Source organism: Zophobas morio, unplaced genomic scaffold (genome assembly GCF_036711695.1).
Source record: "Zophobas morio isolate AGI-343-1 ecotype UQ-CSIRO unplaced genomic scaffold, CSIRO_AGI_Zmor_V1 ptg000017l, whole genome shotgun sequence".
Taxonomy (NCBI): domain Eukaryota; kingdom Metazoa; phylum Arthropoda; class Insecta; order Coleoptera; family Tenebrionidae; genus Zophobas; species Zophobas morio.
The window spans coordinates 12,640,405-12,663,928 of NW_026972122.1; the positions used below are offsets into that span (position 1 = coordinate 12,640,405).

At 35.4% G+C, this 23,524-nt stretch overlaps 3 protein-coding genes across 7 annotated transcripts in view; 2 read left to right on the top strand and 1 right to left on the bottom strand.

Moving 5' to 3' along the window:
* Positions 1-20,731, top strand: part of LOC135130431 (protein fem-1 homolog A-like) — a 58,685-nt gene extending 37,954 nt beyond the window's left edge. For 2 of the 3 annotated variants that reach the window (XR_010280771.1, XR_010280770.1), the window contains one exon: positions 20,048-20,136. Coding sequence is in view for 1 of the 3 variants with exons in the window: in XM_064057812.1 (XP_063913882.1) it covers positions 19,818-19,994; positions 20,048-20,668 (798 nt within the window). In the remaining 2 variants the exon portion in view is untranslated. Of the gene's footprint in view, positions 1-19,493; positions 19,995-20,047 lie in introns of those variants that run through there. The other variant, XM_064057812.1, reaches the window with a different exon arrangement.
* On the top strand, positions 2,505-8,579 carry LOC135130430 (uncharacterized). 3 transcript variants are annotated; one of them, XR_010280768.1, is made up of 4 exons: positions 2,505-5,737; positions 5,786-6,816; positions 6,864-8,123; positions 8,182-8,579. XR_010280768.1 is itself a non-coding variant. In XM_064057811.1 (3 exons), the coding sequence occupies exons 2-3, from the start codon at positions 6,574-6,576 to the stop codon at positions 7,596-7,598; spliced, it is 978 nt and encodes a 325-aa protein (XP_063913881.1). In that variant the 5' UTR covers positions 2,505-5,737; positions 5,786-6,573; the 3' UTR covers positions 7,599-8,175. The 3 variants fall into 3 exon arrangements, 1 of the variants encoding a protein (XP_063913881.1); XR_010280769.1 differs by having other exon boundaries at positions 5,786-6,077; positions 7,977-8,123; positions 8,182-8,576; XM_064057811.1 differs by lacking the exon at positions 8,182-8,579 and having other exon boundaries at positions 6,864-8,175.
* Positions 8,551-9,835, bottom strand: LOC135130530 (uncharacterized). Its single transcript, XM_064057923.1, has 3 exons — positions 9,648-9,835; positions 9,404-9,588; positions 8,551-8,858 (listed from the first exon to the last, which is right to left on the bottom strand). Exons 1-3 carry the CDS (start codon positions 9,833-9,835, stop codon positions 8,818-8,820), a joined length of 414 nt encoding a protein of 137 aa, XP_063913993.1. The 3' UTR covers positions 8,551-8,817.
* Positions 20,732-23,524: the final 2,793 nt, after the last annotated feature.

Consider the following 23,524-nt stretch of genomic DNA (forward strand, 5'->3'; position numbering starts at 1 on the left):
CAAAACATATGCTAAAGTTTTATCGATTTCACAAGTGCTTCAGTGACTAGGAACACGTGAAAGGGGTTATAGTCATGATCTTTCCTGTGCCTGAGTTTGTAATTCATAGCGTCTATGCAGCCTGCAGCATGCTCTTGTGTGCTGAAACACTGCAAGTGTAGCTTATTTCTTAACTGTTGCTTTACATTAACGGTCTTCTCATGCTATAATCATAAATAAAACAAACCACAACAATAACAAGCCGACCTGTTTTTTGACAGTTTTCAAACCGATTCATTTGTATGATAAACGTGGTAGACGCATGACGTCATACAGAGTCCGTGACGTGTACGCATTGCTTCGTGATCCTGACTACGAGCCCTAACAACTAAATGTTCGGACAAACTAACCGGAGCGCTCAAAAACCACTCTTTATGAATTAATTTTTAATTTTTATTATCAAATCACATAAAAATAGGAAGCTAAGATTTCAAAGAATAGTTTTTAATAAAAAAGTTGAATGTTTTACTTTACATAGAATTTTAATTGAAATATGACTGTGGATTTTTCAGAAAAAGTGAATACACTTTGGCAACTAATTATTCGGACAAATAAATAAAAAAAATAATTTTCACTAAGTAGGCGGTGTGAATTGTTTGATTGTTAATAAATATCATTCTCCTCTTCCTGCTTTACCTAACTGTGTTGTAAGATCCATAGAAAAATATATATATTCTTTAACAAAATGGTTTGTGGACGTCCACTTGAAAAATCATTAAGTGCACTTATTGTAAAGAAGTATTGCCAAGGTAAAAAAATTCGGGAAATTAGTGAAGAACTGAATTTAGCAAAGTCCACTGTAGCGGATATAATCTCACATTATCGCGAAACTGGTGGACTAGACGTTAAAGGAAAAAGTTCAGGAAGACCGAAATTAGTTTCAGAAAGAAGTCAAAGGCTCCTTGTAAAACTTTGTAAAAAAAATCGAAGAAACACATTGCGGGACATAACAGCACAATGGACGGATGAAATAGGGCATAAGCTGTCACGAGAATGTCAGGATTAAGTTTTTATAAGGTAATTTTTAAGTTTTTGGTTTACATTTGTTCCACCGTGCCGTTACAGGCCAAAGAAAAACCTTTAATAACGGCAAATCAAAAGAAAAATAGGTACAACTGGGCAAAGTCTAAGCTGGCATGGACCATGGAAGATTGGTCAAAGGTCATTTTTAGTGACGAGTCAAAATTTGATGTGTGCGTGGGAGATTTGCGGAGAAGAGTGATAAGATCAAAAAGTGAAGCGTTCAATAAAGACTGTTTAAAACGAACTGTAAAGTTTCCTAAAGGAATAATGGTGTGGGGATGCATGTCAGCTAAAGGGTTGGGGAATTATGAATTGGTGGAAACGACTATTAACGCCATGAAATACCAACAAATTTTAGAAAACAGTTTGTTGCCCTCTGTTGAAAAACTGTATCCGGACAACGATTATATTTTTCAACAGGACGGTGCATCATGTCATACCGCAAAAAGTACTAAGAAATGGTTTCGGGATCATGATATCAGAGTCCTTTCATGGCCTGCGAACAGTCCTGACTTAAATGTCATTGAGACACTTTGGCACGACATAAAATCCGTTTTGCGCAACAACCCCCAACGAACGCTCTTAGGTTTAAAAGCAAAAATCGACGAAGTTTGGGCAAGTTTTACTCCTGAATACTGCAGAAGTCTTGTAAGTACTATGCCTGCAAGGATACGCGCAGTAATCAAAGCAAAAGAAGATGTTACACCACATTAAGTAAAAAAAAATACTCATGTCCGAATATTTAGTTGCCAAATTTATTCGTTCATATCAGCTTCTTGTTGTGTTATAATTTTGTTAAGTTAATAATATTACAATTTTTGTTGAGAATATTGCATTAAAGATACCTACTTATATAGTACTGTAGTTTTGTTTTTGTAAAATACATTGTTTTTCATTAAATTACATTTTTTTGTATAAAAGAATACTTGTCCGAACATTTAGTTGTTAGGGCTCGTATACCAGCTTTTAACGACATTGAATTTTTGGGAATTTCATTATGCTTTAGGTACTGTTACTAAAGGAGGTGTTGGATAAAACTATGTATTACAGTCGTGTCTTAACAGCAAATAAGTCGCTTCAGAAAAATTAGGCCACTCGAGCAAGCTCTCGTGGCTAAACATTTCTTTACCGACTTATTTGCCTTATAAGACACTTGTATAATAAATAGCTATTATTCTCTCGTTCCAACATCATCCGATAGAATTTATGATATAATTCGTTTAGATGCACATAGAAAATTTGATAGGCGCGATTATCCAATAAATTATATATATGGAATATTCCTCGCGTACATAAAAAAGTACCTGGATTAATGAAAGATGAGATGAAATTTAAAATTATGAGTGAATTCGCAATCTTACGTCCAAAAGTATACAATTATTTGAGAGATAATGAATCTGTTGGTAAAAATCATTATAAAATTAAAGGTGTTGGAACGAGTGCTTCGTCTAAATTAACTTTTACAGAATTCTTTAATGTATTAATTAAACACACAACAGTTTTCAGCTCGTTTAATTGTATTCTATTGTGGTAAATAAACGCTCACTAACAAACAATGACGATAAACGCTACATTTGCAACGATAACATAGAGACTTTACCATGGGGACACCATAAAATTCCCGTTCTTCAGGAACAAACCAAAGAGAACAAAAAGGATAATAAAGCTTGATGTTATGTAAAATCGTGATTAGTCTTTGGGTATTATTTATTAATCGTTTCATTCAATGTTAACATTACATTTCATTTTATTGTGTCGAATAAAAAGAAACTAGTTTGGGCGAGCGGTCTAAGGCGCTAGATTTAAGCTCTAGTTCTTACAAAGAGCGTAGGTTCGACTCCTACACCTAGCATTTTTTTAAAGAGGGTTTTTTTTGGGTATGCTCCAAACAAATCAAGTTAGACAACCAACAATACTGTTTTAATTTATTTCCTTACTATATGACGCTTCCCAAGTAAGACAACCAACAAATCCATATCGTATTTGGTTAGTTTAGAGGAGGAACTTCATGGTTAGTCATGTGATTGATCGCTACGTTCCGAACAGAGATATTCAAATTCCCCACGTAGAAAACTGCGCATGCGCACAAATTACCCCACATGTCACTTTTTTAGTGCGTTCCTTTTGTAACAAGTGCATATGCAACCCCAATTGTCACCATTGTCGAATTCTTGTCAACGACCCCTTAAAAATCACCTCTTTCGAACCTTCCCAGAAAATCCCAACAAATAGATCCATATACTTCCTTTGTTCCATCTCGCTATATCCCGTCCTCTCTCCGGTTTGCGGAATTAAGGTCGAAACACAAAAGATCGAAAATTATCAAAAAATCGAAAATACCAAAGGCCGAATAACAAAATATCGAAAATACATTGCGTCGAAGCACAAAAAATCGAAAACTAAATACCGAAATACAAAAGATCGAAACTATAAAACATTGTATTTCAAATCATCAAATGAACAAGAGAATATTTTATTTATCAAAAAAATTATTACTGTTATAAATTGTAAGCAATTTGGTGTAAAACTTGCATGTAATAATCTTCGGTCTCGTTCTACTTTTGGGTAAATTGCTTGACAACGTTCGCTAATCTATTGTTCTTGTCTTTGTACCGCTTAGTCTCTGGCTCCTTATATCCTACCAATTGATGGTCCAATTTCATGTTCTGGTATTTTTGCTCTTCCAATAATTCTTCTAGAAATTTCCAGATAGAAGGATTCTTCGCCTGAATCCGTCTGTGGAAACTACTATGCCAGCCCTCTGCAATATTGTTCGTTCTAGGTTGTTCGTTAAGTGTTCTGGCATGGCAACTCCATAAACTGTGTTCAAACAGCGGTTTCTTATTGTTTTTTTTTTCGCATTTACCTACAAATTGTAACACATTCTTAGTTAGTGAATATAACTCATCTGCTGTAAACGTAGAACGGAAGAAATAGCCTGTAGGTATGGTATACCTTGTGGATAATCCATGTATCACAAAACAAAGCATTTTGTTTGCTACTTTAGGTTTTTCACCGATTGTTTTTTCAGGTTTTGATGGGTCAAGACCATAAATTCGATCTTCTGATCGGCTATAATGTAGTTTTTCAGTTTATAGCCTTTAGGACTGCAGAATCTCCATACTGTACACATACGGACGGTAATTTCTGACCATCTTGGTATTTTTTTATAATTTTTTAGAATGTCTAAAATAAATAAAGATTTTTCATCTGCATTGGTTATATTCTCAATAATTTTCTCAATGTTTCATTTTTTTAATGCAGTGACCTGTTCTTCCAAATGATTTACTTTTGATAAGACATTGCGAATATTTTGCCTGCATTCTCTTAAGCTGTAACTTTAATACCTTACATTGATATTTGAGATCCTGAAACTCTTTGTTTTCATCAGACTGCATATGTGAAATTTGATTAGAATTTTATTGTTCTAAAACTACTACAGTCGGGTTGGGACCCGGTAGGATGTTAGTAGAATCAGTAATCTGAAATATATAAGGCTATAGTTAGTAAAGTGTATGTTGCTAACAGAAATTTGTTTTTATCTACGTTAAAAGTGGGAAGTGCGTTTTTGCAAAGGCGCATACGTTTTGCTTTGGCATCGAAACAGTCTCTTCCAAAATGGTTGGAACATAATACTGTGTAATCACTTATTTTACTCGAGTCTACAATAATGTTTTAACGAGTTGTTACATTTTTTCCATTTTACAAACCATTAACTAATTTTAACGACTCCATCCATTTGTTTCGCACATTAACATCATTTGGAATACTAAAAAATGGCTTTTCTGCATTTCCGCAAACAAAACATTTTCGTCCCATCGTGGAAATATCAAATGAATTTGAAAAAGTCAAATTTACATTTGAAAATGATAGTTCACGTAGAGCTATGGAGACGGCGCAGTCTTATGTTCACCGCGGCCTACTTTGCGGGAACAACTTTTTACAAAATCGAAACGGCCTTATTTCGAGAGATTGATGAAGTTGGTGATGATCAACGCGCGGAATTGTATCTCATACGCTAGAACCAGTGCTGACGCGGCGATAGTTTGATTACAAATGTATTTTTATTTGGACTATATCAACATAATATAACATTTCAAGATCACAAATCTGTGGCCCTGTGGTTGAAAAATTAAAAAGGGAATCGAGTATTATTATTTGAAGTAATATATAGTAATGTAGACTACTCGCCGTAAAACACACCTTACTTCAACTGGGGGATTGCAGCGGTGAGATAAAATCCTGCGTACTGATGATGAATTGATGATATTCAAACTTCGCGCAGACATCGAGCGGACATAGGATAAACCACAACCTGGAGTGCGTTCAGAAATGAGACAAGGATCATACTAGCGTAACTCCTGCCGTTCAAAATAATTCAGAATGATCCAAAGTTATGACGTCAGAAACGTTCAAAAATTACCAGAGTGATACCCATGGTCAACACCCACCTCGGATGATGGGCGATAGAGAGTGAAAAGGCGGTTCTGACAAACGTGACTTATTTGATTTCAAATTTTTTATACTTTGAGGTTATGATTACTCGGAATCCGTTGCATCATATTTTGTTCGTTTGTGTCAAAGAGAGATATGGCAAATAAATACCGCCTAATCGTCAACGAAGACAACCAGCCCATCGTTGATGGCAATAATATATTACTGCAACAAATAGAAGGTAATTTTTTCTGTGTTAAATCAACGTTCCCCACTTTTGAGTTTTTAGACGACACATGTGTTTCTACTCTAACGGAGGAGATAAAAAGTTATTTTAACATAACAACTGCTGCTGCTGTGTCCACATGTACTGCTGATGAGGGAAATTGTAATGGACGTGTATGGTGTCGAAATGGAATATTGATGCCGATTGCACAAGTGAAACAATTCCAAGCGCAGTTTTTATCCACCACCATGAAAAATGACAAGGTATGGCGAAATATTGCTGAAGAAATGGCCAAACATAAATTTCATCTTTCACCCAGTCAGTGTCGTGACAAGTGGAAATATTTAAAGCAAAGGTAAAAATAGTATATTATTAACCAAGATTGTGAAGGCAGTCATTCTAGACCGAGCGCAAATTAGAACCCGAGACGCGCAGCGTCGAGGGCTATAAAGCGCGAGGTCTAGAATTGGCTTCACAAACGTGGTTAATATACTATTTTTTCCACTAGTAGCCCATTTGAGGTTTGCAAATTTTCAAAATGTTTTTTCTGATATGCATCAATAAAAACGTGTACTCACGTCATTTTAGTAAGCTTTGGAATTTTGTTATTTTTTGACAGTCCAAAACTTTTGTTTCAATTTCCACCATATTTCCCGTTTTAAATAATTTTTTCTGTGAAAAATGTTGGAAGGTGAACCATCATGTACCCCTCCTGAAATAAAAGAGACGGCACTACGCATGTAAGAACAGCTACTTCCAGAAAAATCAAAAAAACTGTACCTGAAGATATATTCAGAATTTAAGGATTGGTGCTTGGGAAAAAAATTGGGACAACGTCTGAAAATGTGCTTATGGTATATTTCAACGAACAGGCCAAAACGAAAAAGGCATCCACATTATGGGCAACGTATTCAATGCTCAAATCCACAATTTCCCTAAAAGAAAACATTAGAATCGAAAATTACCCACGACTTATGTCATTTCTCAAGCGACAAAATGCAGGTTACAAACCTAAAAAATCTTTCGTGTTTTCGCAAGAAGAAATCACTCGATTTTTAACAGAAGCTCCTGATAAAGATTTTTTATCAAAAAAGGTATTTTTGCTTATAATTGTCATCAATATTTACAAACCATTTCATAGGTGATCTGTGTTATGGGAGTGGCTGGTGCTTGCCGCACTGATGAGTTATGTAATATAAAGATGAAAGACATTATAGTCAAGGAGGATATTATCATTGTGAATATACCAACCAGCAAAAATGGAGCGTCGCGAAAATTTGTTGTGATAGAACCTCTGTGGACTGAGATAATTCGAAAGTACACTTCAAAAAGACCTACCCCTGATATGCCAAAATTATTGATTGGTTTTCGTGGGGATAAACCTACAAGACAAAATATTGGTCACAATACAATCAGCAAAACTCCAAATACTATAGCGAAATTCCTAGGATTAAAAAACCCAGACCAGTACACAGGACACTCATTCCGTCGTACTTCCGCGACAATTTTGGCTGAAAAAGGCATAGACCTTTTATCGTTAAAGCGACACGGGGGATGGAAATCCTCCAGCGTAGCAGAAGGATACATCGACGACTCGATATCCGATAAGAAAAAAATCGCCGAAATGGTCCAAAGTTCATTTACGACACATTCACTCCCGTCAGCTTCAGTTTCATTCCGGTCCACTTCCGTTTCATTCCCGTCCACTTCTGTTTCATTCCCGTCCACTTCCCGCGGTCCAGAGCACGAAATTCTTAACTCCACGATAGACATACCTGCAGCCAGTTTTTCCAATTCAAGTACAAAGACAGGGACTGCTGGTATCAATATGACGTGCCACAATTGCACCATCAACTATTATTTTAATAAGAATTAAATGTTTCCTTACCGTTAATATTGTTATAAGTTGTAATATTTCAGTTATTAAATTGTTTTAGTATCACTAAGTAATTTATCGTCAATTACACCGACAATAATCAATTCAGGGTTCGGAAATCATTCCAGGGCATAATTTAAAAGCAAATTTTCCAAAATGATCGTTTTCAGGTTATGTCGCATTTTTTCTGACAGTTGTGGAGAGTTGTCATATTAGGTGGCCAACTTCACGTTTACATTATTGACCAAGGTTCACAATTTTCCAAATTACAGACCTCTAGACAAGTCGACAATTAGCCATTGTAATGCTACTAGTGGAAAAAATATATTAATTAAACAAACATATACCTTGTATTTATATTGAACAACATTTACATAGATATATGAAAAAGAGATAATATGAAGGATACACACAGTGGGGAGGAGCGAATCAAATTTGAATATTATTATGAACTTGATGATTTATTAGGGAAAAAACCTAATGTTGAACCTTTAGCCATCGCGTCGTCAAGTCGTGAAAATACTTGTGAGTACAAGCTCTAGTTGTTTGTATGTATGAATCAGTATAATTTAATAAATTGTAGCCCTTGAAAGCTTTACAGACGATGATGATGAGCCACCACAGAAAAAAAAAAGAAGTGACAAGAATGACTCTTTAATGAGAGAACTTTTAAATAACGTTAAACAGAAAGATGAAGCTAGAGAGAGACGCCACCAAGAAATGAGAGAATGGAAAGAAAAAACTTTGGAAGTATTTAAGGATGCTATGGCGAGTTTGTTAAAAAAACTTTAAAGTTAAAAAATATTTATTTATTCTATTACCAGAGGGGTAGTTATGTTTGTGTTTTCTTTATCTCTTATTATTATTATTATTATTGATATAGTAGGTAATACCTAGTAGCATAATGTTATCTACTTTAATAGAAATATTTATTTTATTTGATTATACGTTTACAAAACTAATATTAATAAAATTTGTTGTGCCTTCTAACAATGAACAAATTTTGTGTATTTATTGCAACTCTTGAAATAAAGTTTGACAAAGTTGATCTCTGTATACTCTCCCATTTCTTTCAGCAATTTCATGACGTGCCGCTTCTTCATTACCATGAATTGCATTCTGTCCTTCAGCAATGTATTGGTTCCCATATTGTACTTCATCATGCTCTAAACAAATATTATGTAAAATGCATGCTGCCAATACGGTAGTTGGAATGCTGTCAGTTTATTGCAAATGATAACTCAAAGCCATTTTGGGAATCTAAAAGAAAGCAACAAAATTATTTATATTAGGGACATCAATGTTAGTGATAAAATAAAATAAAATAAAATGTTCCATTTGCACGTTCTAGCACACTCCAAACCTAAATTGTATTTATCACATCACATTTTGCTTCTTAGATGTTTTTATTGGTAATACACAATTATTTCCAATTTTCACAATCAAATCCAATCAAATCCACTCAAGGCCCTTAATTGTGTTTGCCCAATCAAATCCAATATAAGTTCAAATTGAATCCCAGTTAACCCAATCAAACACAATCTGGTCCAATCTAACTTAGATTGGGTTATATTGGATTTGATTGGGCATTTTTAACAGGGATGCTGTGTTAGTTTGAATCAATCTGTACACATCTGAATTGCGAAATATTCGTGTGTCACTAACTGATCCTGGGTAACCAACATACACGTCTGTGAATTTCAAGAATGAATCACAAATTCCTTGAAGTGTAATGGCATAATGGCATTTTCTAGTTATGTAAACTTCCGCATCACGTTCTGGTGCTTTTATAGGGACAAACGTACCGTCTACAGCTCCAATGACATTTGGTATATGAGCCATTTCAAAAAATCTCCTCTTTACACTTTCTACTCTCTCTCCCCTGGGCCACGAGATAAGTTGCCTGCCTAATACATTTAAGGTTTTTACCACCCTCATGAAAGAAACTGATAGAGAAGACTTTCCCATGTCAAACCTTTCACCAACTGACCTGTAAATGGTGTGCAACCAACAATTATAGCAATACATAAATAGCAAGTTTACACCCACCTGTACGAATCTGGGGTAGCTAATAACCACAACACTGATAGTAACTGTTTTTCAACTGGTATTATGTTTCGCCCCTTGTTTCCTACTCGCTGCAGACGTGGGCCTAAAATTACTAAAAGGCCTTCATATGCCTCATAACTAATTCTAAAATGACTTCTAAATTGAGTCCGGTTATAATTGGGGACCATTCTGGATTCTGGATTCTTAATTTATGAGGGCTGACCGTAGCCAGCCGGCACTTAGGCCTCGCCTTTGGGCCCATTGTACCTTCCCCAAGTCCATATCAGGGTGTTTTCCCGCTCCTCTACTCGTCAAGCCACCCAACTGCTTGAATGTACTTGAGTAATGCAGAGGGTGGAAACTCCCTGATATTTGCCATACTAGGCCAGATGTCCCCTAGTGTAGGGTAGTGTAAGCGCGGCTTTACGAGAAAAAAGAGGTAAAGCCAGCTTTAGCGATAAGTAGAATAATGAGGTTAGGTTTAAGACCTGTACGCTTGGATGTATGAAGAATCGTAGAATAAACAACTTTAAACAAATAGAGATTTCCTATAAAAGTTAATATACAACATTGGCGACGAGGAAAATCGGAGAAAATAGAAAAAACGCGGCAGAAGACGGGTAAATCCAAAAAACAATCATTGTGTTACACGTGGTGACGCAACAAGAAGATGACGCTGATCGGTTCTATCGATAGTTTTGATCCAAAAGTGGACAATTGGACATTGTACCAAGAGCAGCTGGAGGAATTTTTTAACGTAAATGGAATAGTAGACACCCCAGCAACAGAGGGTCAAACAGAGTCGAAGAAAAGAGTGCCAGCTTTATTGAGCCTGATAGGAAAAGAAACCTACAAAACTCTACGAGATCTCTGCACACCGGCGTTACCAAAGGATAAAACCTATGAAGAATTGTGTACTCTGCTAAAGAAACAATTTTCACCCAGTACATGTATTTTCAGGGAAAGAATTGAGTTCTACGAAGCACAACAACAAGACAATGAAACGGTAAAAGAATGGTACGCTAGAATACACAACCTAGCGGGAAACTGCGAGTTTGGAAACGAGCTCACGTTTGTGCTAAAGGACAAATTCATCTGTGCTATGAAAAGGAGTGTCATCTGAGACAGATTGTGTGAAGAGTCCCCAACCACAACATTACAGAAACTAGTGGAGATTGCACAAGCAAGAGAAGCAGCTCTACAAAGCCAGAGTGACTCCGTCAACACAATAAGAAGGGTGCCACAGACCAAAAAGGATACACAACAGGAAGGGAAATCTCAAACAAACAATAATGAGGCAAGAACATCTAAGAACACATTCCAGCCATTCCAGAGAGGGAAGTGGAACTGCAGGCGATGTGCAGGAACCCATACTGGCCAACAGGTGTGTAAATACAGAAATTACACATGCAACATTTGTAAAAAGGTGGGACATTTAGCAAAGGCATGTTTCAATAAAAATAAACAAAATTTGGTAGAAACAAGCGTAAATAGCATTAGTTTTGTTAATAACAGCCCAGTTTATTGTAACGTCAATATTAGTGATAAGGAAATACAAATGTTAGTAGATAGTGGCGCATGTACATCAATAATTTCAGAAAAAGATTTTAAATCTTATTGGCCAAGTGCCAAGTTAAAATATAATAATAGGCAGTTAAAAACATATTCAGGGCAGCCAATAAAAGTTTTGGGTACTTTCAACGCATGTATACAGTACAAAAATGTAAAATGTGAAAATTTCGTTTTTTTCGTTATCGACAAAAGAGACGGTAAACAAAGTATGCTAGGGAGAGATTTTTTAAACAAATTTAAATTCGAATTAGTTTCAGAATTTGACGAGAAAAATGAAGTCTTATCGGTTAGCGAAACTAATATTGTTAACGAATTCCAGGAGGTTTTTTCAGAGTGTTTGTTAAACTGGTAATGTCCCGTAAGGAAACCTACCAGTTTACGCAGTTTGTCCCTTGAAAGTGAGAGATAAAATTTTGTCAACTTACGGTCTGGTGTCGCCATACAAGCTCTACTATGCCGACAGCTGCTCAACTTCACCCATATCTGCTCATGGCGTCTCTGGGTATATTGCTTTACGAGTTCGTTCGAGAGGGCGACCGAAGGCGTGATTGCCGGTTCGGGTCCCCCGAAGGGCATGCGCGCGGTTCGCTTCGCCATTTCATCTGCTCTCTCGTTTCCTTTGGGGACCACTTTTGTTATGTAATTTTTAATGCGCACCACTTCCCTTCTTTTTCTTTTTTTTATCCCTAATTCACAAATAATTATATCCTCTTCATCATCATCACTGCTGCTACCAATGTCATCATCAAAAACAATTTCGCACAATGTTAGCTGTCCGGTTAAAAAAGTGTACAGTAAGTAACATATTTTTTTTCTTTTAGATAACTCCATCTTTGATCTTGATGTTGATCTCTAACGTAATGTTTGGTTATGCCAAAACAATCAAAACAAACCCGATTCACACTTCGTCGTTCAGAATAGTCGCGCACCCTGATTGCACACTGGCAGATGACGTCACGTCACCTCGTAAAACCTCACACCACACTTACGCGCTGTTTCTGAACGCACCTCTGTTTCCATAAGAAATACATGGGGAGCTTACGGAACGACATAAAGAGGTCACTAGCGTCTCTAAAGGTGCTCCGACCTTGAAGAATATAGTTTCTTTTTCATTTTAAGGTTTTCGGTGCTCGTTTTGTGTGGTTTTGTCAACAAGAAATGTCATTAATTACGGGATCATATGGGATGTTGGGTTATGAGGTTAAAAACAAATGTAAAATTTATTTTAACAAAGTAGTAGATACTTACGATACATGTAAAAAATACTAGAAAATTACAGGCTAAAGAGGTCAACAAACTGCAGGTTAAATTTTAGTGTGTAAAAAATTTTAACTCTAATAAACACTGAAACGAGGTAATCAAGAGGAAAGTCTTTGCAGGGGTGGTGGAATGTTATTTTTTTATGGTTCGTTTTTTAGCCGCAAACCAGTTAATGACTACAGTGCATAAATTGGGAAAAACTCACAAAATGTATTACCCATTACCGGAGTATAAACTGCAAAATGTTCAGGTGGCATCATTAAATCGTCAAAAATCACATCTTCATTGAAGACTTTAAAATGGCACACAATTAAAACAGGATGTACCACTTCGCAAGAATGTGCAACGTTCACACAAACTTCGCAGAAGTGGTGGTGTAAGAATTTTCGTATTAATGAGTATCCACAAACATACCGTAAACAGTTGTGTTCTTTCAAGGTGAATTTCCGGTAACTCATATCACTTAATGATTGTTGAAGAGGCCAGAATACGGGGAAGATGTGTTGTGGAAGTTTGTTTAAAAGAACACCTTGGCAAATTTTTCATTTCAAATAAAATAGTGTTTTACAGTTGGTTCTTGCACTCACATTGAAATAATCTGTAGTAAATAGTTTCCGAACCACTCTTTGGAACTGTATTGGTGTGGGATTTATACAATTCCCAAATTGACGCCTCACAGAGCCAAACAAATATGCCAAACAATACTGATTTAGTTGCAGCAACCTTTTAGTGAAAATTGTAAACAAATTGTATTCTGTGAAAACTATTAAAAATAATAAGCAAAATATTTATGTTCCTGAACTTGTTTTTTATTTTTTTGTGAGTGATTTAAAAATATTAAGAGTGAATTAAAAATTTTGCAATTCACTTGTGGATAACAACTTATTTGTCAGACTTGTTAAGGATTTAATACGTCAAAATTGAATAAAAATGTTTTGCTTGAATATATTAATAATTTACAAAAAAGAAAAAATCGCCAATGTCACTAGTACATACCAGCCATTTTTATTTTTGTGTACAATTATTAGTATTATACGAATGCTACGAAATATTTGAATCTTCGTGTTTCCCGGGAACGGGCTCCCTCCCAAGGTCACACCCGTTCCGCAAATATTGCTGAAGTTTCGTTGCTGATCTACTGTGGTACTGGCATAGATCTTATAATTACTTATGGATAGCGCGCCACCGCTTGGTATTGACGCCAACATTAGAAAAGGAAAGCAATTGACCAGTAAAGTGAATGACGCGCGAAATTTGAACTCAGTTCATAACACGAGACCCGAATTTCAGTTACCCGTGTAATCTTTATGGGTGAAATCGAGGCGTCATTTTAACGCTTAAATTCTACCATTAAAGTAATTTTCTTATATATACCACTACTTGTACCATTAAGACTGATATTTTTACTGTTGATCTTGATACCAAACACGAACGGAACCGGTGGTATTTAATAAATATTTGAATTCAACTTTTACCACTACATTTGCCTCGAACGTATGTCGCACAGTGGTTCATATTGCCATTGACTTCCCCCTCCACATAAATGGCTTTGATTTTCACATGCTAGAGATCACTAGAGATACGGCTGTGAATACATAAAGGAGATCTCATATTGCAAATGTTTTCAATCAATTGCCAAATTTTGATTTAAGAATCATCATCAATCCCAAGCTTTTTTCTTTTCACACTTTTTGGTAGAAAATGAAAAACTTTGCATTTGTGATTAAACCTTTCATGTACAAGTAAAAATCACTTTCATTTTAGTACGAATTGGGTCTGTAACACCCATTTAAAAAAAATCACAATTTAAAGACCAATTTATTTCAAAACAAAAAAAAATATTCTACAATAAAAAATTGCACCGCCTAATGCAAAATCTGATTCACTTTTGGTGAAAAACTGACCCACAAACTGTTATATTGATGGGGCATTTAAATAGTCCTCGGATACTAATAGTTCTTCGACACTGTGAAGCAGATTTTCTTCAGATCTTTCTGGTTCAGGGCCCAATAGCCAAAGCAGTGCTTCGCTCCCATCAGTTTGTCGTAAGCTTTTATAAAGTTGTACCTCAACATTAGCTGTTTTTAGGTTGACTTGGGGATTAAAAGAATTTTCAGAGATCACAGCTCTGACCTCGGCTGATTAACTTTTCTTCAGATGTACGTCCCAAGAACGCAAATTATTGGTCCAAAATACATTATAACGCCCGTGTAGGGCAGGTGTAGCCATATGGTGACACACAAATGCACCTCTTGTGGTTTCACATGTTGCCTCTCTTAAGGAATATCTATGCAAAATAAAACAAAATACCTCATAATTGTACTTGATACAGAATTTATCAATATACATTAACTTACCATTGGCTATTTCGCAGTATACCAAGTGACTTTCACTGCATTATTTGACTGCAAAGAATTTTCTCCGTTCACAATGCATTTCCGATCGTCAACAAAAAAAAAACCGGTAATTGCCTTTATTGTTAACACATGTCTTTCTGTCATTATTAATAACAAATACAATAAAACCAGTCCACAGACATATACAACCTAATGTGAACCAATATCACAGAACTAATATATCATCCAAAAATTGTGATTATGATTGTTTGTTGTGACGAAAATACGAAATCAACTGTCATATTTTGGGGATTTTCACGATCTAAACGTCACTAGCCCTCCAAAATATTCGCGTTCCTTTTCTGTTCGGCGTGTTTCTGGATTTTCCGTTTCACTCATGCGCAAGTCATTAGAAACGATGTACGTTACTTTGATGAACAACGTTGTTTTTAATTTGCGATATTTCTTTAACACAAGCTTTTTATATAGTTAAACCTTTAGTAACAGGAAGATAATTGTACAGTTTTTATCGCTTGTAGCATGAACTAGTTAAGATTTCTACCTGTGCGGTGTATTTTGTCTGTAAAATCAAGCTCCCATAAGAAACCCATAGTAGAATTTTTGAATTATGAACTGCCGCGCATTCTAAATTCTAACCTTACTTTACTGGTCAATACAGTGGATCAGCTGATTGTAGTCAAGTCGTGAATGTATTTGTATTTGTAATGTGTTTTAATTTGTGTTTAATATTGTTTTTTCACTACTAGCCTCAGAAGACTTCATTATATATCGTGTTTGATGCTTGAGAAATTACTGTTCTCCACCTTACCCAATAATGGATTTTTCTCTCCTACTAGTAGATAATGAAAATAATTGACAGTATTGCCATGGTTACCTTAGAATGTCGTAGTTGAGGTGTTTACTTGACATTAAGCTGCCACATTTTATACATTGTTTATTAATGACAGATGATGTAGAACTGGGAAGCTGAAATTTCTTGCGAAATCTTAAATTTGCCGCCTGGACCACACTCCAGCAAGAATGCCACCAGAGCAATCATGAAAAATGTATTGCAGTTATTCTTACGAGCACGCGACATTTTTAACCTCTAATTTGTGTAATCTGTTAAGAAGTAGTATTTTTATAATAAATAATGAAAATGTTAATGTAGAAATAATATTGTGTTATTCGAAAGACAAATGTTTATTAAAAAATTGAGAATAATAAGTATTAACAACAAAGTAACTAAAGATTAACACCTCAACTATAATTATTTGAAATAATAGTTAATTGTGCAGTTGTGGCACGTCATATTGATTCCCGATGTATTGCGATTGGAGGTAAAGTTCTCCACCGGTATAGTTATTTCACTGTTTGTAGCAGCATGTGTGGAAGTAGATGGCATTTCACTACACACTTCTTCACTCCTCTCACATAAAATATTGGAAGAGCTAGGAGCAGGTAGGTTAATGTGATGAGGTGTTCCCTGAATTATATTTGCAATTCTTCTTTTGTCAGTGAGAGACTCCTCAACATACCCTTCAGCAACCATTGAGCTTTTCCAGCCCCCATGGCGTTTGAGTGATAATATGTCCCCACCCATATCAGCCAAAATAGTCGCTGATGTTCGCCTCAATGTATGGCCAGTAAATTCGTCGACATTTGGCAGTTGTAGGTATTGAGCTATTTTATAAGGTGTCTTGCTTATCGTATTATGTCCCATGTTTTGTCTAGTCGGTTTTCCACCTCTAAACCCAATGAAAAGCCTTGCCATATCAGGAGATGGCCTTTTTGTCAAGTATTTTTTAACCACATCAATCCAGGTGGGCTCCATAATGACAAATTTTCGAGAAGATTTTGTTTTTGTTTGAGGGATATTTATGACTATCATATCCTCTCGTGTATCTACATCTGTCATTTTCATGTTGCAGAGCTCATCTGTCCGACAAGCTCCTGCAATTTCTATAATGAGAATAACCTGGAAGCAAATGTAATTTGGCGTTTTTTAAAATCTCATTGTCAATTAACAGAATTACCTTAGACGAAAGAAAAATTTCATCAGGTGCTTCTAAAATAAATTTTGTGATTTGATGCTTCTCAAAAACAGCCGCCTTTTTGGGTGTGTAGGAATCATTTTTGCGTTTGAGAAAAGCAATTACTTTATAATATTTTGAAATATCCACATTTTCTTTTAATTTAAGAGTTTGTTTTAACATAGAAAATGTGGCCCATAGACTGGAAGCTTTTTTGTTTTTAGCTTTTTCTTCCATATAAACAAGAAGGACATTTTCTGACACTTTGGCCACTTTTTTAATTTTGCACCAATCTTTGAATTGTGCGTAAACTTTTAAGTAGAACTCTTTTGATTTTTGTGGCAGTAATTGATTACACTGCACGTTACTTGCTTCTTTTCGGATTTCTGGCGGGGTGCACACACTAGTATCTTCGTCGCTAGTCGACATTTTGCTCTTTATTAAGATTTTTGGTTTAATGTCATTTTTATTCATTTGTTTTCACAGGCTATTTGATTTTCATGGATATCTTAAATTCGTTCCGACTTTTATACATTGTCATTAAAGAAAAGTTAAACAAATGTGCTAGTAGTGAAAAAAATAATATATAAACCACGGGAGAGAACCATTTTATAGCCTCGCTTTCATTATTACCCTCGACGCTACGCGTCTCGGGTATAATTCAGCTCGGCTATAAAAATTGTTTTCTCTCCCTTGGTATATAATTACTATTATTGACCTACAACGGTAAGAGTAAGGTTATAAAGTGTTAAACAGACCATAATACGTAGTGTTTTTTATATAAACAGTAATCGACGGGTTCTTCGTTTAAATTTATACGGACTTAAAATTATTATTGTGTTTAAAGAGGTTACCATTAGTTCAGTCTTGTGAATAGTCTCATTCAAAAATCTTAAGCTTAATCTATTTTCATTTTGTCCAGTGCTGTAGTGTTTATTAAATTTTATTAAATAAATTATTAAAAATTTGTTGAGTGTTATTTACTAATTTTACAAAGAAGTCCAAAACTTAACATTACCTACCTAACCTGCATTTAAAAAAAAGTGGATTAAATAAATACAAACAAATTTTTATGCTTACCCAATAATTTTTTTTTTCGTTTTCTTTCTCACTAGAAGTATGGGTAAAAAAGATATACCAAAATAAAAAAAGGTGCGAAATCATTTTTTTATCCCATGAGAATGTGCGTTTTTAACCCTAAACCGAAGCTCGAGTCTCGTAACTGCTTAAAGAGGTTTTTGCATTTTTTTTTTTTTTTACCTCATACAGTACATACTCTACAGTTTCCGATTCGGATTTCTTAAATAGAAAAAACCGATTGGGACTAACAAAGTAATAATTATATGTAAATACCCTCAACGGGTGTTTGGGCAGCAAAAAACATAGCTTTGAAGGACATTAATAAACTCGTCGCAACGAGGGAAATTAATTTCAGAAATTTATTTTTTAATTTAAGAGACCATCTTTTGGATCAGGATCCCATTAATAATCACTTGGATCTTTTAATTTATTTAATTTTAAACCAATATTTTATTATAAAAACACATCATTTTAATCAAACTTTAAATGAAGTCAAGCAAAGGATCAGAGCTCAGTTTACCAAATTAATTCATTTCAAGCATCAGTAAGTCAGTTTCATATAGCATTTATTGCATAGTTTTCTCCATGTGTTAAATTGATTGTCATTATTACATTTTCTTACAAAATATCCAACGGTAACAAGTATTGAAAAATACCCAACTTCAGTTTCGATGAAAAGTATATGTTTTTCAGAAAATAGCCGTTTGAAATTTTAGTCTGCTTAACTTCTTTGATTTTTTACTTTTACGACGAAAAACGTTAAAAATAAAAATACTTTCAATTTTCATGACTACATGCCTTTTTTAAGAAAATTAACTATCACCAGTTTGCATATCGCGCGGCGCTGATGGTTTAATTACATGATTTCAGTTATTATACATACATAACAGTTATTACGCTTTTCATCGTAAACATCATAACCTACACAATTCATTTATAACATTTAGTTGCTTTTTATGTATTTGCCAACTCAATAAATAAATATTTTTCGTACCGCTTCTATTTATTTCAATGCATATTTACCTCCTTTTGACTACAATCACGTGGTACAAATTAGGTCTCTCACTCCCACTCTAGCCAAGCCCCGATCTTCTATTTCTCTCACATGTTGTCGTCAATGCTCAACACGGTACGGTGTGGGTTACGCGCTATCCATAAGTAATTATTAGATCTATGGGTACTGGCGAGGACTTCCAATCGCAATTCGCTAAAAGGCGCGAAAAATAAAAATAAAGCTACTATGGCATTAACTGGACAACAAAATTTAACACCAAAATTTAAATAAAGAAATAATTGAAAATCAGAAAACCTTTCATACAAATTACAATTTTTATGACATATCTTTGATTTTTATGAAACCGGCCACCCTGAACATTTCGCAAAACCACTTTAAAAATTATTGATTTAACTAATGACCGTTATTTTATTAAAGAACCATTCACTATTGACACATGATGTACAAATTAGCAAAAAAAAGAAGACAAATAAACGGAGAATTAAATTTAATTTAACGAAATAACAGAAACAGACTAAATATATTTTCTTAAAAAAAAAAAAAAAAACAAACGAGGCAGTAAACAGTGTTTTTCATCATTTGATTGATTATAAGTTTGGCAATTAATAAACGTTTTCACGCGAAAACAATTCCATTTACTCTTACCGACGTCTCTCAAATTGTCGCTCTGTTTTCTATTTGTACGATGAAATTATTAATATACCAGTGGTAATATTATTATTAAAAAACTTATACCAGTTTGTAAAAAATAAGGAAATCTAACGTAACGGTGCACAGCTAGTCTGGCGCGGTTTCCTTATCAAAACATAACGCCAACAATAACACTAAGCAACAAATTTAAAGTCGCGTACCTAACAGCACCGAGATATGTCACATGGCTACAGTCAACATCGACATTGCAAATATTTGGTCGAGCAGTATCACAAACCACAATACAAGTGTTGCTGTGTGGTCAATTCTGGCGCGAAATTCACCGACGAATGCAAGTTACCCATCCACGAAGCCTCAAAAGCTGTGTAGTTCTTTCGACGACAAGATGGCAGGAAATCAGGCAAAAACAACACTTTTGAATAGTTTGTCCTTAATTTATTTGTTGGATTTCAGGAACGCGTGTGTCCAGAGTACGTCGACGATTACAACGATTATGGTTTCACCAAACTGAATCTAGCTTGCTGGGTCGGTGACTTCCCGGAAGCCTGGTCCCTACTGGAGGAAGGTGCGCACCCTAATGGTGGCAGTGGACTACAACAATACACTCCTCTACACTCCAGTTCCTTCCAAGGGCACCTCGACATCGTCAAATTGTTACTTAAGTTCGGTGCCGACATTAACGCCCAGGAGGCTGAGGGTTACACGCCCTTAAATGGTGCAATCTGGAACAACCATCAGGACGTAGCCCTTTTTTTAATTAACAACAACGCAGATTTCACTCTCTACAACAACAACCGTTTCACCCCACTTATGTCAGCCGTGTGGGTTGGCAACTTGGTGCTGGTACAAACTCTGGTCGAGAAGGGGGCCGATGTCAACATTTCTAGTATTGATGGGTTCACCGCGTTGCATGCAGCCGCCACAACGGGGCATTTGGAGGTAGCCAGATTTTTGGTCGAAAATAACGCTAGACTAGACGCCCTAGACTACCAAGGCAGAACTCCCCTCTGCCTCGCCCAAGAGTATAGGAATAATCACTTTGTGGAGTTTTTTGAAAATCTTATCAATAATTGACCACACTTGTGAGAAACAGTGAAAATGTACAATTCTTATTAATAAAGAGATTTATAATCAAAATTTGACATTTTTAAAATTTCGCTTTCTGTTGGGATGTACAGTTGCCGCCAAAAAATTTCAGACGTCAATGTCATTCAGTCGTTCGTCAGATAGTGTAAAGCAACCTTTAGATGTTTATAACCTACTGTCTTTGCCATTTCTATTGAAACACCACCTGTCGATTTTGCTTAAAATTTAGCAATTGGTAACAGCTTTCGGTTGACAACGGGTTTTAGTTAGAAAATCGTCTGAACATGAACGTTGCCAAATATACGATTAACAAGTGGTGTTTCAATAGAAATGGCAAAGACTATAAATATTTGACTGTCATTTTTAACTTTTACATTTGACACATGTACATGAAGGTAACTGAAGCGTAAGTTCAGTGAGTCAGAAATAGTGGACATTCATTGTGGTCATTTTAAAAGAAGTAGAATTCTGTTGAGTACGCTGCATATTTATAGATTTTTTTTTTCGAAATAGAAATAACGGATTCGGCTTTAAAATTTGAGGTCAGTTTACAGTTCTATATACCTATATAGAGCTGTAAACGTACCTACGTGCGTTCGCTTGTGACGCTGAAAATAAAAGCAGTCGACGTAAGATGGTAAATCAAAAACCTGTAAATAAGTAATTTGATATTATGACACAAAATTATAACAATTTATTATGCTACATAATATAACAATAAAACAACTAATACTTTTTCATGGCCCCATTAGCTTCTACAACCTTAGCCAAGCGATATGATTCCGCAATCCATTTTGCTTCAGACAACGTTGCGCGGTTCTGACACTGGCATGAAAATGGGTAACCCTTACATCTTCAACAGCTGTGGTGAAGGGTCTGTTTTCCACCAAGTTCACTAACATTTCATCTTCTTCAAGTGCTGAAGCACGACGTCCCTGAACCTCGTCGCCTTTGAATTGTATCACCTTCCCTCCATTTTTTTATAATGGAGTAAATGGTACTTCTTGGTATCCCCAATACTTCCGATATGCCATACCACTTCGTTTTAAATGAATTGCTTTGATTTTGTTCGCTTCTGTTACCGCTGGCATGTTGGCATGCACATCAAATTTGAATTTTGAAAGTTTACCATTCCAGCTGTCCGAAATATGACAATAAAGCATAAACTACATTAAAATTTTTGACATGACAGAAAAGTGATGTTTGAAATGTTTTGTCGGAAACTGTATATGGCGAAAAAGCGTTTGGGGAAAACTACCTGAAAACAGTTTTCTCTATATTTGGACGAATTGCAAGAAAATGGACCATTCAGACTAAATAAATTTGATGCACGCCAGCCAAATATTTTGGAAAAAAGGTGGGAAAGTTTATGCTTGAAATTGAACAGCACTGGAGGTCCTAAGAGGAATATAAGCCAATGGAAAAATGTGTTTATTGACTGGAAGTGTAATACAAGAAAAAAGGCCAGAAAAATACAGTCTTCACAAAAAAAAAAAACGGGAGGTGGAGAACCAGAAGCTGGATTAACCGAACAGGAAGGAGGATTACTTAGTTTAACTGGAAAGGTTGTGGTAAGTGGACTGCATGTAAAAGAATGCGGGAATGAATCTGTTGATGAAAGTCATGCGGGCTTGGGGTCAGAGAACAGTGAAAATGTATTATTATTATTATTATCAAAGAAAACCCAAACACATAGAAAGAACTAAGTAGATAATTAAGATAGAGTTTGGAGTTTTTTTTTAATATCACCTGGTTTGCAACAAAATATGTCAATAGTTGCTTCTACATTCAAATAGTTCATAATTGCCAGATACAAGGGCGAAGATTTTAATATAGTAGTTCTAAAATGAGGGAGTTCAAAAATTCTGCCACTCCTTAAGTTGGATGTAGGCACACGTAAGTAAATTTGGCACACGAGAGCAGGACAATTAATGCCATTATTAATAATGTTTGATAGAAGAATGATACTACTTATCCAAGCTACGTCTTTTTACCAGACTTGGCATTCGAAATCTAAACAGCAAAAGCTCATTTGGAAAACATTGAACAGGATAAACACCATCCTCCAAAAATGCAATAAATTTAAGAAAGCGTCGCTGCATTTTTTCTACACTGTTGATATGAATATTATAAAGAGGATTCAAAACTACAGCTGCATATTCAAGTCTAGACCGAACAAAACTAAAATATAACATCTTCAACGAATCTATCACCTCTATTCCTTTGGAGTTCCGAATGATAAAGCCAAGAGATTTGTATGCCGACGCAACGATACATTCAATATGCTGTATGAAATTCAACTTTAGGTCAAATGTAACTCCTAAATCTTTTATATGGTTACGAAATGTTGAAAACGCGCTGATTGATGATCCAAAAAAATTCTGGGGATTTATAAACAACAAAAGAGGAAGTACTAGGATTCCTGGAGTAATGCGTAGCAACAACACTGAAATCACTAGACCTGAAGATATAGTTAACGCCTTCAATGACTATTTTAGCAGTGTGTATATCCAGTCGACGGAAACAAACAGGGATGCCAATTTGTTAGAATCAACCAACGTTAATGTGACCATTACGCAAATTACAAAAGAGGAGATTATCAGTGAAATGAGGAGAGCCAAAGATTCACTCACGTCGGGAGTTGATGGAATCCCAAGTTTTATAATCAAGTATTGCGCTTCAGTTCTAGTTGAACCTTTATTTTATCTCTTTAATCTTATACTTAGAACATCTACTTTTCCGACGTTATGGAAAAAATCCATTATATGTCCCATCCTTAAAAAAGACGACCCATCTAATATTAGTAATTATAGACCAATTTCTCTACTATGCAATTTTGCCAAG